The sequence below is a fragment of the Podarcis melisellensis genome (genome assembly GCF_964234715.1).
Source record: "Podarcis melisellensis genome assembly, chromosome: 3".
Taxonomy (NCBI): domain Eukaryota; kingdom Metazoa; phylum Chordata; class Lepidosauria; order Squamata; family Lacertidae; genus Podarcis; species Podarcis melisellensis.
Window position 1 is genome coordinate 67,795,888 of NC_138530.1, and position 13,761 is coordinate 67,809,648.

At 39.7% G+C, this 13,761-nt stretch overlaps 1 protein-coding gene across 5 annotated transcripts in view; it reads left to right on the forward strand.

Annotated features, from left to right (window-relative positions):
• The window catches only part of CEP85L (centrosomal protein 85L), a 97,527-nt gene that overhangs the window by 6,938 nt on the left and 76,828 nt on the right, over nucleotides 1-13,761 (forward strand). For 3 of the 5 annotated variants that reach the window (XM_081905437.1, XM_081905440.1, XM_081905441.1), the window contains exon 2: nucleotides 7,873-8,034. In XM_081905437.1, the coding sequence (XP_081761563.1) occupies nucleotides 7,873-8,034 (162 nt within the window). Of the gene's footprint in view, nucleotides 1-1,482; nucleotides 1,623-7,872; nucleotides 8,035-13,761 lie in introns of all 5 variants that reach the window. The other 2 variants (XM_081905439.1, XM_081905438.1) reach the window with 1 other exon arrangement.

Consider the following 13,761-nt stretch of genomic DNA (forward strand, 5'->3'; position numbering starts at 1 on the left):
AGATCCTGAAATGGTTTAATGTGTGTGGCAGATGTCTTAACAGCTATTGTTGAAGAAAAACCCATTTGTTGCTGATAAGCTATAATAGGAGGAAGGCTGCTTCTACACTTGTCTCCAGTATCAACTGTTCTGCCTCTTCCACATAACTTTAGAATCCTATCTTTGGTTTGTAACCTGAGTTTCAGGAGCTTACAAGCTATTTGCTAATTCCAGTGGTATCCTTTACTGTGCAACTTTACAAATGAAAACATTTTCATTCTTATAAAAGGTCTATATTCCGTGTTCTGAGCAACTTATGTGAGCAACTAAGTCCCCACTCTGAAAGTTTCTGCTCCTCTTTTGCACAGTTTGTTTAAGCTCAGTTGTAGGCAATGTGAACTTTCCCCATATAATTGTGACTAGGATTGGGGTGCTGCTGTGTGTACTTTGCAAAATGTGTACTGTCCTGTTTTTGCTTAGTTTTTGAACAAGTGAAGCTTCATTGCTTAGAAACAAAAATAAAAACATACTATTGAAGAACAAACTTTAAATTGTACTTAAGCCCAATTCAGTATGTTTTCCTTTATCTTAACTAGTGCACAATTATAGGAATAGTCCTCATACATCCATGATTAGGAACTTCTGGCTAGCCACAGGATAGTCACATTGGATTCATTATGGCCACATAAGCTTCCGCTTATATTTGTAATTAGGACTAGAAGAAATGCAGAAGTAGATGTTGAACAGTGTCTAGGTTACTGTAAATGTTTCTGATCTCTTGGTTGCAGTCCAAGTATGAGAATTTCAGTGAGTCAAAGGGATTGGTAATTTATGACTAGGATTTTCATAAGTTGAGTTTTCTGAAACTTTTAATTGCCTACAGGTAGTGTTGTGTCTGTTCATGCAACGTGTCTTTATCTCTCTTTGGGCAATCTTTGTATGAATGTGACTAGGCCAAGGACTGCTTGCATATAGTTTCTTTGTTGGGATTTAGGTGAAAGGATTGTTCCATGAATGTGAGAAACATTTAACAGAAATTTGCTCTTTGATTATTTCCAAGCTTCCAGTTGCCAAGCAGCAAGCATTCTTAGGCTTCAGAAGAACATTGTTACAGAGTTGGGGCGGGGGAATCATTTTGTTTACAGTACTGTATACCTAACTTCACACTATGATTCTCCTGCATTATGTGGAAGGCTGTTTCTTTTTAATTTGTGATACTGCACTGGGTCAGCTCTTCTGCTTCGATCTATTTGTTTGAGGAGAAATGAATGGCTGCTATGCAGTGACATATGCACTCTGAAATTTCTGTTACATGAGCTGAGAATGACAACAGAAGACATTTTAAACAGAATTTTCTGACACTTGTAGTTTTTACTGTAGCTAGAAGTTGCAAACACTTTGGTTGTTTTTTTTAAAAAAGTAAGCTTGGGCTAAATAGAGAATCATACTTACATTTGTTGAACATGCAAGATTACTACATTTTAAATTTTATTTTTCTTTCAGGGTTCAGGTCCCTGTTAAGTACATGGCTGAGCAGGGTGGCCCTGAGAGAATCACTGTCTTGCAGCTTCAGGTTCCTACTTGTAAAATGGGAGTAATAGTGACCATTCTGCAAAAGATGTCAGAAGAATATAGTGATGAAGGTAGTTCAGTTTGTTTCCTCTTCTAAGCTTACATATAAGCTGGGATCCTTTGGGAGGAAGTGTGGAAAAAAGATTTAATAAATAAAATACCTATAAACATATGAAGGTGTTTTTTTTTGGGGGGGGGGAATCAAATTTCTTCGCTTTTCCCATAGGGGAGCATGAGTGGACTAGGGAGACCAGTCTCTAGAGAAATTAATGTAGTTTCAGATATGGCATTGCAGCCTGCAGAAAAAACCCTCCTTGTTCTCATACATTACCTGCGGAAAACCTCTGTTTGAAATTGACAGTAAAAATAAAATTAAAGAAGGCTGCAATACTAATGCTGGTACTTTGGGACTTGTCCTTAACACATGAAGATTCAATAAAATAGTTTTATAAAAACAATTTCGTCATATCAGAAATATGGCCTGGAATAGCAGGGATGTGGCTCTATAATAAAGGGTTTGAAATAAAAATGAAACTGGAGTTGTACACATCATATAGTATTTTTATTTACTACCGCCTGCTCCACAGTAGGCCATGGTGCTCAAGCTTTGGGTTTGTCTGGCAGGAATCAGGAGTGCGCCTTTGTCAATCTTACCTTGCCTTATACACCACATTTCTGCAAGTTGCTTAGTGTTATACTGAAAGACGGGGGTTGTTATGCATGTCTTTCTTCCTTACCAAAAGGAAGCTTTGTGTGCCTCTGTAGGCAATGGAAACTGACAGCGGTGGCCAGGCAGTTTGATGTATAGGAAGAGACTGATGCTGAGCAATGACTGGAAGGAGCAATCACTCCACCAGTTAGTGGCACGGAGCTTCCTTCCTCTTGGCCACTGATTGACCCATTGTACTACTGCTGTATTTGCTTCTGTTGGAAACTGATGTGTCTTACATATACTGGTTGTCTAAACTTCAGCTGCACCCCCATGAACAAAGGTGCCAACATTTTCCATTTTTGTCACTGGCTAGAGGACCTTGTCAAATGAAGTCATGAAGGGCTATCTCAAGAGTCCTTTGCTGAATTTTCCTGTAATTACCTTGTACATAAATCTGCTCCCTCTTGCCTTAAGTTTTCTTTCACTGTTAATTTAAAGAGCTACTTAAATATTACATGATATTACACAGATAACAGTTTAACTCCCTGTTGCCCAGTTCATATATTATTGCATAGTGTAGCTTCTGAAAAAACTATTCATAACACATAGAAGGTTGGATCACATGGGTGGGTGCAGTGTTGGAGAGGGAAATGACAATGTGACTTTGGTGATACTGCCTTCCCTTACTTAATGAAGCAGTATTGACCCTGCCCAGCTCTAATTGTACGGATACCTTGCTAGCTACTGTACATCTTCCTATTACTCAGTAAATCAAGCATCTTCCTTCCCCTGCTTACCAGAATTTCCAAGATCAGTTTTCTTACTTCAAGTTCATGGTACAGTTGTACCTTGGTTGTTGGCTTGGTGTGGCTTCCGATTGGCTGCAGGAGCTTCCTGCACTCAATCAGAAGCTGTGTCAGATGTTCGGGTTCCAAAGAACGTTTGTAACCTGGAACACTCACTTCTAGGTTTGCGGCGTTCGAGAGCCAAAATGTTCAAGTCGCAAGGTGTTTGGGATCCAAGGTACGGCTGTATAGCAAAAATAAAAAAAAAATCATTGGAAATTTGGCAGCATGAAATGCTATTTTTAATGACAATGTAAAATGCATTTTTGGACAACAAACGACGTTTAGTTTCCAAGTGGTTGCGGGAATATGGCAACACATATCCCTGTCATTCCACACTAAGGCCTGGCTGTTACAGACCTGCACCTCTGCTTTACTGTGTGGCCAAGCCCTGCCTTACGGTCTGCAGTCCTTTCGTTATGCAGAGCAGGCTCGACTGTTCTTAGTTACATTTCTCTTTTTTTAAAAAAAAATTTTTGGTGGTTGCTGCATAACTCATGAGAGGACTGTATTTTGATTATAAGCAGTAAAATTGTTTGCAAACCAATGTAAAACTCTGATCTGAAAACAGCTTAGAATAAAGCTGTGTAAATCTACTATTCTCTGACTGTTTTTTTTAAAACGAAATCTCCCCAGATGGAATAATTGGGTTGAACAGAGAGTGCAAAAGAGGAATAGTTACTATAGGTGAAGAGTGCATTGGTTAGGAGGATGGGGAGGTGAGCCAGCAATAGAAGGCATGAGCTAATGCATTGCATTTGCATGCCAAAGTAGAAATAAGAAACATCTGTAGCTCAGTTTTCTGTTTCTGCTATGTATTAACAGACTTTATAGGAGCAAAATAGCTAATCGGTAGGGCTGTACAACTCAGCTCTAAACTCCTCTTGTCCAATTTTTTAATACTAGGATTTGGTTCTGCAACTGGAATAGGTAGAATAAATGAGCTTTACACAGTTCATACAATTTGTACAATGTCACATATGGTTTCTGTGAGGAATTTTTGTCTTCCAGAATTTGGAATGTTTCATTCAGTTTGTCTGTGTGTAAAGGAAGAACATGGATTTTAAGGCCAAGGAAATGTGATTTTGCCATGAGAAATGGCCGCTGGTTGCACTTAGCAAATGGATCTTTCTCTGATTACTGGAATTCCTATTTAAGGGAAAATGGTCATTCCCTTTTTTATATTCCCTGCCTGCTCAGGTAATATGTAGGCTAGAGACTTGCAACATGAAAATGAAAACAAATTCTTAGAATTGTGTGCAAAGGAATAAATTTTAGTTGCCATATTCTGTGCAATTTGAGTCGTGCAGGTTTCCAAAGTCCCAGATTAAAATGAAATCTACAAAGGCCCTGAAAGTTCGTTAGTTGATATCTATGCTGGTTTTATGTGTTACACAATTGCACTTGAATGAAAACATGAGCTTTAAGAGCTTATCATTGTGCTAAAGTAGATTGTTTATAGGCTGTCTTTGTCTCACTTGTGTCACTCTAATTACAGTTGAAGCCCTCTAGGGCTGTAACTTACTATGCAGCAGCCATGTGCCACTACGGAAATGATGACGATTGCTTGTTGCAAGTGCTGAGTAAAAAGTTCAAAGAGAAACTTTTGCTTACCTTCCTCTTCCTTCCATTCTTGCATGTGTCTATGTGTATATACCTACACAGCTCTGTCTGGTTCTCACAATACCCCTGTGCTCTTTGAGCAAAGCTCTCTCTTGCTTACATTGAATATCATTAATTTAGTGAAGTCCCATTTTATGTATTTTTATGTTTTGGAAATTGTTGTGGCCTACTGCTGATCCACTAAGATAAGTAATTGCCTCGTAAAAAAGTATAAGTCAGCTATTTCACCAGCTGTTAGAGACAACTACAGCTATGAATTTAGAATTACAGTATAAGATGCAGTCAGTGCAGAAGTTATTTACAAGTAGGACAGTAAATAAATGCTTCCTATAGTATATGCTATATAGTATATATTATAGTATATGCTCCTACCAACCTAGCAGTTCGAAAGCATGCCCCCCAAAAGGTACAAGTAGATAAATAGTTACTGCTCTGGTGGGAAGGTAAACGGCGTTTCCGTGCACTGCTCTGGTTTCGGCGTTCGGCTGTGCCAGAAGCAGCTTAGTCATGCTGGCCACATGACCCAGAAAAACTGCGGACAAAAGCCAACTCCCTTCTGCCTGTAAAGCGAGATGATCGCCACAACCCCAGAGTCGTCTGCGACTGGACTTAAATGTCAGGGGTCCTTTACCTTTATCTTTTTTATAGTTCTCATACTATAAATACTACCCTAATGGAGTTGTTATGCCAGTCCTCAAATCTGGAAGATGGAAATCCAAGGTTTATATTCTTACATTTTGTCTGCGATCTATATATTCTGATTTCCTCCCCTGACATCATTTCAATCTTCTACAGGCAGGACATTGAAGGATTTTATACTGCTGAACTGTGACAGTGGAGTATACATACATTATGCACTCTTGGTAGTTCCACTGCCCTCAAGTTCTGGGTGGTGGTGTTCCAGGAGAGAGCATTCTCTTTGTCAGCCCTTAAGCTATGGAATTTCCTTCCCACTAAGGTGTGTCTGTTACCTTTAATAAGTAGTTTTTGTTCTATGTTGAATTTACCCTGGCCTTTGACACCCGAGGTCTGTATTTCAAGACCCAACCTATTAGTTTAACTATCATTTGTTTTAAATTATTTCAATATTTTATTTTTAAATTTTTGTTACCCATCTTGAGACTTCATGGCAAAGGGCTGATGATGAATAATAATTAATAATAATATGTTTTGTAAGTCTGCAGTACTCAAGGCATCAAGAAAATTTAAAGAGGCATTCTTCTGCGTGACTCTCTTCTCTGCTGCTGTGTATCTAAAATTTTACCAGATTTTGCTTTATGTTTAGTTGCATAAAATCCATAGATTCTGCTATAATTAAGTGTAGCTGCTGCCTCAAAGCGGTCTCCGTGCCATCATTTTACTACACTTGCTGGTAAAAAAAAGTATTGCTTCCATATTTTGATTTAATAAAACTTAATGAAATAATACAATTCCTTGGTAATCACAGAGTCCATTTTACATGCAACTAAAATTGTAGTTGTAATTTCCTGATCCTTTAAGAAAAATGGGAACCTGCCCATTTCAAGCCTTGGCACAGGTTGCATGATTTGCTCCAATGTCTCCTGTCATCCATATGTATTGCTCTACTATTCCCCCGCTCCTCACAAATTGGGTAGGGCTGGCAGTCTGTTCTGATTGGCAAAAATGAAGAAGGAACAGCAGGATAACGAGGGAAACCTGGCAGGACATAATGGCCATGCTTGTGCATCATCTGCCCATGTTATACTTGGCTCAGTCCCCTGACTTTTACATACATTTGATATTTGCATTGTAAAGGCAAGCTCTGTGAAGTGGGATGGGAATTAGCAAAGCACGGATGGGATTGGCGCATACCAATTGGCGAAATTATGTTCTGCGGTTCTTTTTAAAATTTGAGCACTACAGACATGCACACATGAATACTTCGAGCAAGGTATGAGCTTCCTCTGCAATGCAAGTGGGTCAGGTTTGTCCTGCCACACTGCATGTCATTTGTAATTTACTAAAAGAGCTTACTACTGTATCTGAAGTGTGTGTTAGCCAGTAGCACCGGCATAGCTGATTGGCTGTGTGCAGACATAGAAGAGGGGGCAGCTTGAGTGGAAATGTCTATCCTTCCATAGACTGGAATCCACAAACTGAATTGAAAGTGTAAAGATGTAATAAGTAGCGACAGCAGTATAGAGGATAGGAATCAAGGAACCTGAATAGATGTGGTTGGCACGAAATCCAAGTGCCTTATTAGTTGAATTTAAAGTGTGGTTTCTGCTGCTTTGCTCTGTTTAGTTATAATGTAGTGTCTATTGATGTGAGTGTGCATGCACATGTGCATCTGGCATTATTCAAGGTTCCCCTTTAGCTAATTGTTAAATTGTGATTTTATTTAATTAATTGACTTTTTGGAATAGGGTTCATCTTGCACTTACTGAAGGTTGGCCTCTACTACATTGTGTCACAACTCGTAGAATCTGTATTTCTTCATGGCTTTTAAGGCTTTTCATTCAGGATCTGACCTGAATAGATGGCTTGTGACAAGCTGTAAGGTTATGAAATCCATAGATGATGAGCTGAACTATATTTACTGCATTTCTGTTCTGTTATATCAGATAGCATGCAGTTGTTTAGTGTCTTCGGTTGAAGTGATTGCTAAAAGTTGCCCTCTAGCCAAGAGTCTTTTGTGTCAGACAAATGAAACTTTGTCTGCTGGAAGGAAGCTGTTGAAAACCCTTTTGAGGACATTGTGGTTTGGTGTTGAGCTCTCATATAATATTAATTGCACTTCTCTTAAGGGTCATTTTAATTAAATTAAAACTAGAGAAAACTAGCCTTTTAGAATCCTGAGCAACATTTTCTTTGTGTCAGAATGTATGATGACTTCCAGCTTGCCTCTCAAAATCTTACTTGCAAAGAAATGCGTAGCAAAAAATAAACTGTATTTTGCAATATCTTCTGAGCCTTGAGCAAAGCTAGGTTGAGAATAAACACAACAAATATACAATGTAGTAACTGAATGATACCAGATCTTAACAAGAGACTGTCATTTGTTTGAATGCATTCATGTGCAACTTCTGTGATAAACTACATCATTAGATTACCGTAGAACAAATTGCTACAGGTTTTGATGTTTCCTAATTTTACATCTGTGGATATTATCTTTAAAATCCAATTTGTTGTTGAACTCTGTCATAATGACTTTGAATAAGTATACTTTTTTCTTGGCAGGCACAGAATATGCTTCGTCGGGATGGTTACCTGGCACTGATCCACTGTGGCAAGCCACAACTGGTTCATCAAGTGGTCGGAGTACCCACCTGAGAAGGCACAGCATAGCTTCTGACAGTGGGGACACTGGTATTGGAACCTCCTGTTCTGATAGTGTGGAAGGTGAGTAGAGATGCTTAATATAAGGCATTGGTGCTTTCATGGAATGCAGAGGCAAGAGATGGTCTTGAAACATTGAGATGAAGTTTATATAAAATACAGAGAAGCACGTAACTTGTTCAGAGAACAAGTTAACTGTGTTTTTTCCCCTGTTGACATGAGAGATTTATGTTTTTTCAGAAGTAATTCCCACCGCATTCAGTGGGGCTTATTCACAAATAAGTGCTCATTAAATTGCAGCCTTATTTTTTATTTCGTCAAAGGTAACATGTTAAATATAGTTACAGGTAGGTAGACATGTTGGTCTGCCGTAGTCAGAATAAAAAAAATCCTTCCAGTAGCACCTTAGAGACCAACTAAGCTTGTTATTGGTATGCGCTTTCGTGTGTATCTGAAGAAGTGTGCATGCACACGAAAGCTCATACCAATAACAAACTTAGTTGGCTTCTAAGGTGCTACTGGAAGGAATTTTTTTATTATGTTAAATATGTAAGACTTCCTGAGTATACCCTTCATGAGATGCTGATGTTCAAGAGTGTTGCTTTGTTTTCTGCTTCCACCATACCTAAACAAGTAAAAATCAATAAATAATTTAATTTGGAAGGACGCTTATAGCAACAGAAATACTTACATTTGCATAGGAGAGTAGTGCCTGTGTCCTGCTCTGCCTGGTTCCCCAGTTATGGCTCTTCCTAGATCTGGCCTGCAATTTGTTTACTTATTCCATGAACTGGTGGTTGAGCAATCCCTCCTTTGCCAGCCTGCTCATGTGCCTACATCAAATTCTTGGTTGCCCTTGCCTTGGCCATCAGGCGGGTCGCTAAATACAAGGCTGTGCTCTAACTGATAACATTGTTGTACCTACTTTTATTTGTTAGCACTCTCTTTGTTCTGTTTTTACTTGCCCTGTATTTATTGGAAATAAAAGACATGTTATTGGATCTGCTGATGTCACTTATCTACATTGTTTTCACACTGCTGTTCTAAATCATCTTGCTGTTTTCCTGTCTGAAATTCATGCACGAGGCTGTTTTTCAAGGGAAGAGGAAAATTTTTTACAAAGCAAAACAGGAACCTCACTCTGAACTCATTGGATTGCATTTTTGTCAGTACTGGCTAGACTTAGGCAAGACTTTTTTAAAAAAAAAATATATTAGGATGCAGCATAATTCATGACGAAATCTAGATAGGCTGCCAAGAACAACTTTATTTTCAAGCTGGTCCTTAGCTTGTTCTCAGTTCCAATGCTGAGAAGGCAGGTCTTACATAACTGATGGTAGAAAATGCCGTTGAACAACCTGGCAACTTTGACCATTGCAAAGATGCAGGGAAAGGAAATTGCATTTTTCAAGCTTAATGAATATAATGAAGTTCCTATCAGCTTCACTACTCAACTGGTCTGATTTTTATTGTACTTTCCCATTCTTAATTATCAATGTTTAAAACTAAGCCTTTGCTTTGTAATATATCTTCACATAGAATTGCTTTAATGTTCTTCCCTCTACAAATGGGTATGTAGATTTGATAAATGATTACATACAGGGTACATGCCCAGATTATTTGAATAGATTGGCAGAAACTTACAAAATCAGGGTTGTGAACTGTTCTAGACCACCAAGGTTTCTGTGCCACAGAAAAATGCTTTTTTTTACGTCTTTCTTTTTATAACTAGCCCAAAGACTGTTGCCAATTACTGTAGAATTTGAGATATTGTATAATCACATATTTACTTATCAAACCTTTATTAGGCATTATGCGAATAAAACCATAGAAGAGAAAATAACATATAAAAGCCTTAAAATATATATAAAAGGGCAGCAGTTGGCTACATACATATATATATATATACATATAGAATCAATGGTTTTCTTTGTTAACCTGCTCCTTGGAGGACTGCTGCCAAAAACTCGGCTACCCCCGCCGTTACCCTTTGGTCAACGTCGGATAGGTAGAGTCCCACACATTCACCTTGCTGGGGTTCCAGACCACCCAAGAGAGGGGACAGCACGCGTTGACGGAGCGTACTGTACAATGGGCAATGAAAGAGAATATGCTCTACAGTGTCCGGGACATTCATAGAACATCTGCAGAATCTCTTGTTTCTAGGAATGTTTTGATATCTTCCCCTGACAAATGCTGAGGGAAAAACATTCAAACGGGCCAGCATAAAAGCCCTACGTTGGGCTGGGATTATTAATTTAGTGACGTAATTGGCTCTGCTATCTAAGATATTTAAATCATAGAATATAGGGGAGCAAATTTTGTTTACAGCTGCCATAATATTTTGTCTCTCGACATCCTTTAGTCTAGTTAGGATATTATGGAAAATGTATTGCTCATTAGAATTGTACAGGGGCTCCAGCTCGATGCCTAAAGATTCAATCTTTTTTTCGAGGTGCTGATACCATCTTGATTTATAGGAGTCATTGAGCAAATCAGCGAGCAGACTTGATGGAGGGCAGCGAAAATGGCAGCGTAACCAGTACTTTATTGAGGTGGACCATGCCCAATATTCCATTGTGTGTATGCCTATTTCTGCACACATTGTTTCATATTTGATCATAGCTGGGAGTCCAAGAATACGTCTCAGAAAGCTGGAGTGGATCTTTTTTAAATCACTGTTATATGCTTGGACCCATAGCGGGATTCCATAGAATATCTGGGATTGCACTTTTGTTTGAAATATCTGATTGGCCGCAGGAATAAATTGATTACCTTTCTGATAATAAAAACGGGCAACTGCTGATGAGGTGCACTTTGCCTGTTTTATGGCATTTGTGCGATGGGTTGCCCACCCTAAATTGCTCTGGAATAAAATTCCCAGATACCTATAGATTTTCGCTTGTTGGATTTCTTGCCCTCTTATTTTCCATTTCTCTAATTTCCAACCATTCGAGAAGACCAAAATTTTTGTCTTCTCATAATTTATAGAGAGTTTGTTGCATTCGCAGTAAAGGATCAGTGAAGATATAAGACGTTTCAGACCCAAGCTCGTTAATGATAGTAGGACAGCATCGTCTGCGTATAATAAGAGAGGAACTGGTTTCTGATTAAGTTTAGGGGCATGTGATTCTATTTTTTGAAGGTAATCTGGCAAGTCTGATAAAAATAAATTAAATAGGAAGGGGGCAAGAATACACCCTTGTTTTACCCCTTTCGAGATTGGGATGTCTGATGAAAGGTGACCTTTGGTGTTAAGTTTGACTTGACAGGTATTAGAAGAGTGCAGATTTTGCATTAGAATCAATAAGCGCTGATCAATTTTTAATTCTGCGAGTTTCCTCCACAACTTTGGGCGGTCAATTGAGTCGAATGCACCACGAAAATCTACGAAAGCAGCATATATCTTAGATTGCCTTTGGTATCTGTATTTTTCAACCAAATGCATAAGTATAAGACAGTGGTCTAGTGTAGAGCAACCTTTGGAGAAACCTATTTGTTCTTTCCCTGGTAATTTTAGATTTTTCATCCAGGTAAGGAGTTTAGATAGGAGGTGCTTGGCGTAGATTTTCCCTATCACTGATAATAGGCTTATCGGTCTATAATTCCTTGGTTCTTTTGGGTCGCCATTTTTAAAGATTGGAATAATTATTGATCTTAGCCATATCTCAGGTATGATCCCATATTTATCTATGAGAGTAAACAGTTGAGCTAAGGGTTCTGCCCACCAATCTATATAGGTCTTAAATAATTCTATTGGTAGACCGTCAGGCCCAGGAGATTTCCCCGATTTGAAATTTTTAACTATCTCTCTAATTTCCTCTTCCTTTACCCTTGGCCACTCCTGGAGTTTATTAATTTTATTTTTAGTGGTTTCATTTCCTTTAAGTTCACTGTGTAGATTGTTAAATACAGATGTAAAATATTGGGACCATATTATCTGACTCCACAGTCCAGTGCATCATTATTTGAAATCAAGTACCACTATTTCCCTTCAGAGTTATTTCCATGTACCGTATTTTTCGCCCTATAGGGCGCACTTTTTCCCCTCCAAAAATGAAGGGGAAATGTGTGCGCGTCCTATGGGGTGAATGCAGGCTTTCGCTGAAGCCTGGAGAACGAAAGGGGTCGGTGCGCACTGACCCCTCTCGCTCACCAGGCTTCAGGAAGCTATCCGCAAGCCTTGGGAGCCCGCAGGAGTTCCCGTCGGCCTCCCTAGGCTTGCGGATAGCAGCCTGCATCCCAAAACCCGGGGCACGCAGCAGAGCGCGCCCCAGGCTCCGTGCAGCTCTCCACAAGCTGTGGGAGCCCGGCGCGACTTTGCGCTGGGTTCCCACGGCTTGCGGAGAGCTGCCTGCATCCCGAAGCCTTGGGCGCACTTAGCTTAGTGCGCCCCAGGCTTCAGGCTTCGCGCAGCTCTCCGCAAGCCGTGGGAGCCCGGTGCGAAGTCTCCCACAGTTTACGGAGAGCTGCCTGCATCCCAATTTTTTTTTCTTTATTTCCCCCCCCCCCAAAAAAAACTAGGTGCGCCCTATGGGCCGAAAAATACGGTAAGTGTGCATAGGATTGCAATCTGACCGTGATACTCTTCTTACTTGACCTATAAAGCTCTTTGTAGTTTGATAACTTTCCTACATTTCTTAAGGTTTTCAGCATTGTTGGAGAGAATTTCCTCTCCTTTCTCATTAAGATGAAAGCACAGATTTTGCTGTAAGTGGAGTTACATGTGCAGTGACTAAGAGCATTGCCTCTTGTTACTTAGTAAGTATCCAAAACGTTTTTGCCTATTCAAAATTCCACGGATGCTTATGGGAGTGTTCGCTGCCTTGTCAATTCGAAATAATTTATTACAACTGAAAAATCCAACTCACTAGGGTGGGAGAGGATAGATGAAACAAAAACAAGTAACAATTATAACAGCTGACAGAGACTCTTTCCCCATATCTCTGGCCAGGAATGCAACTAAATGTTTAGCCTGAAAGCATATACTATAAAATTGCAATTGTTCAACATTGTAGTTCTCTCCCCCCCCCCTCCATTGGCAGTCTCCCAATACAAGAACTACAGCATCTACACCAAAATTGGACTCATATGTGCACTTAGTGAGTTTTCTGTTTTTAGTTTGGTTTTCAGTCTGCAGAAATAAACTGTTCTTGTTTCAAGCATCTTTGAATGTCTTATGGTGAATAATGAATGCAAGTAGATTGGTACTATAAATAAATACTCCCTAGGCAACCACAGAAAAGGTATATTGTTCCCTCAAATCCAAAAGGAAAATTATTGGCCAGGTGGGCTGATTCCAAGTTCAGTTTAGATCAGTTATGTCTAAGTTTGTTTCACTTGAGCTTGCTCCGTTGATATTTAACAGAAGTGTTACTTTTCCTAAATGAGATTCTAGCACTTCGTGTTATCAATAAAACAATAGTGGCACATATGGTGGGGCAGAGCTGCCCTCCTGTTGCTGCTGCTTACCCAGGCTGGGGCAGGGTGACCATGCAGCCCCAACTTTGCCTTGCTTCAACAGCAGAAACACCAGTCTTGGGACGGTGGCTGCACCCCACCCCACCCCACCCCCCCACTGCTGCTGTAAAAGGAGCACAATACCTTTGCCTTTCCTAACTTCAGATGTTTTGGACTACAACTCCCATTATCTCTGATCATTGGCCATGTTGGCTCAGGCTGTTGGGAGTTGTAGTCCGAAGTGTCTGGTTGGCCTCAGGTTGGGGAATGTTATACTATAGTCCTACTCACCTATGAGGAAGCTTGCTAGTCACTCAAAACTGAGAGATG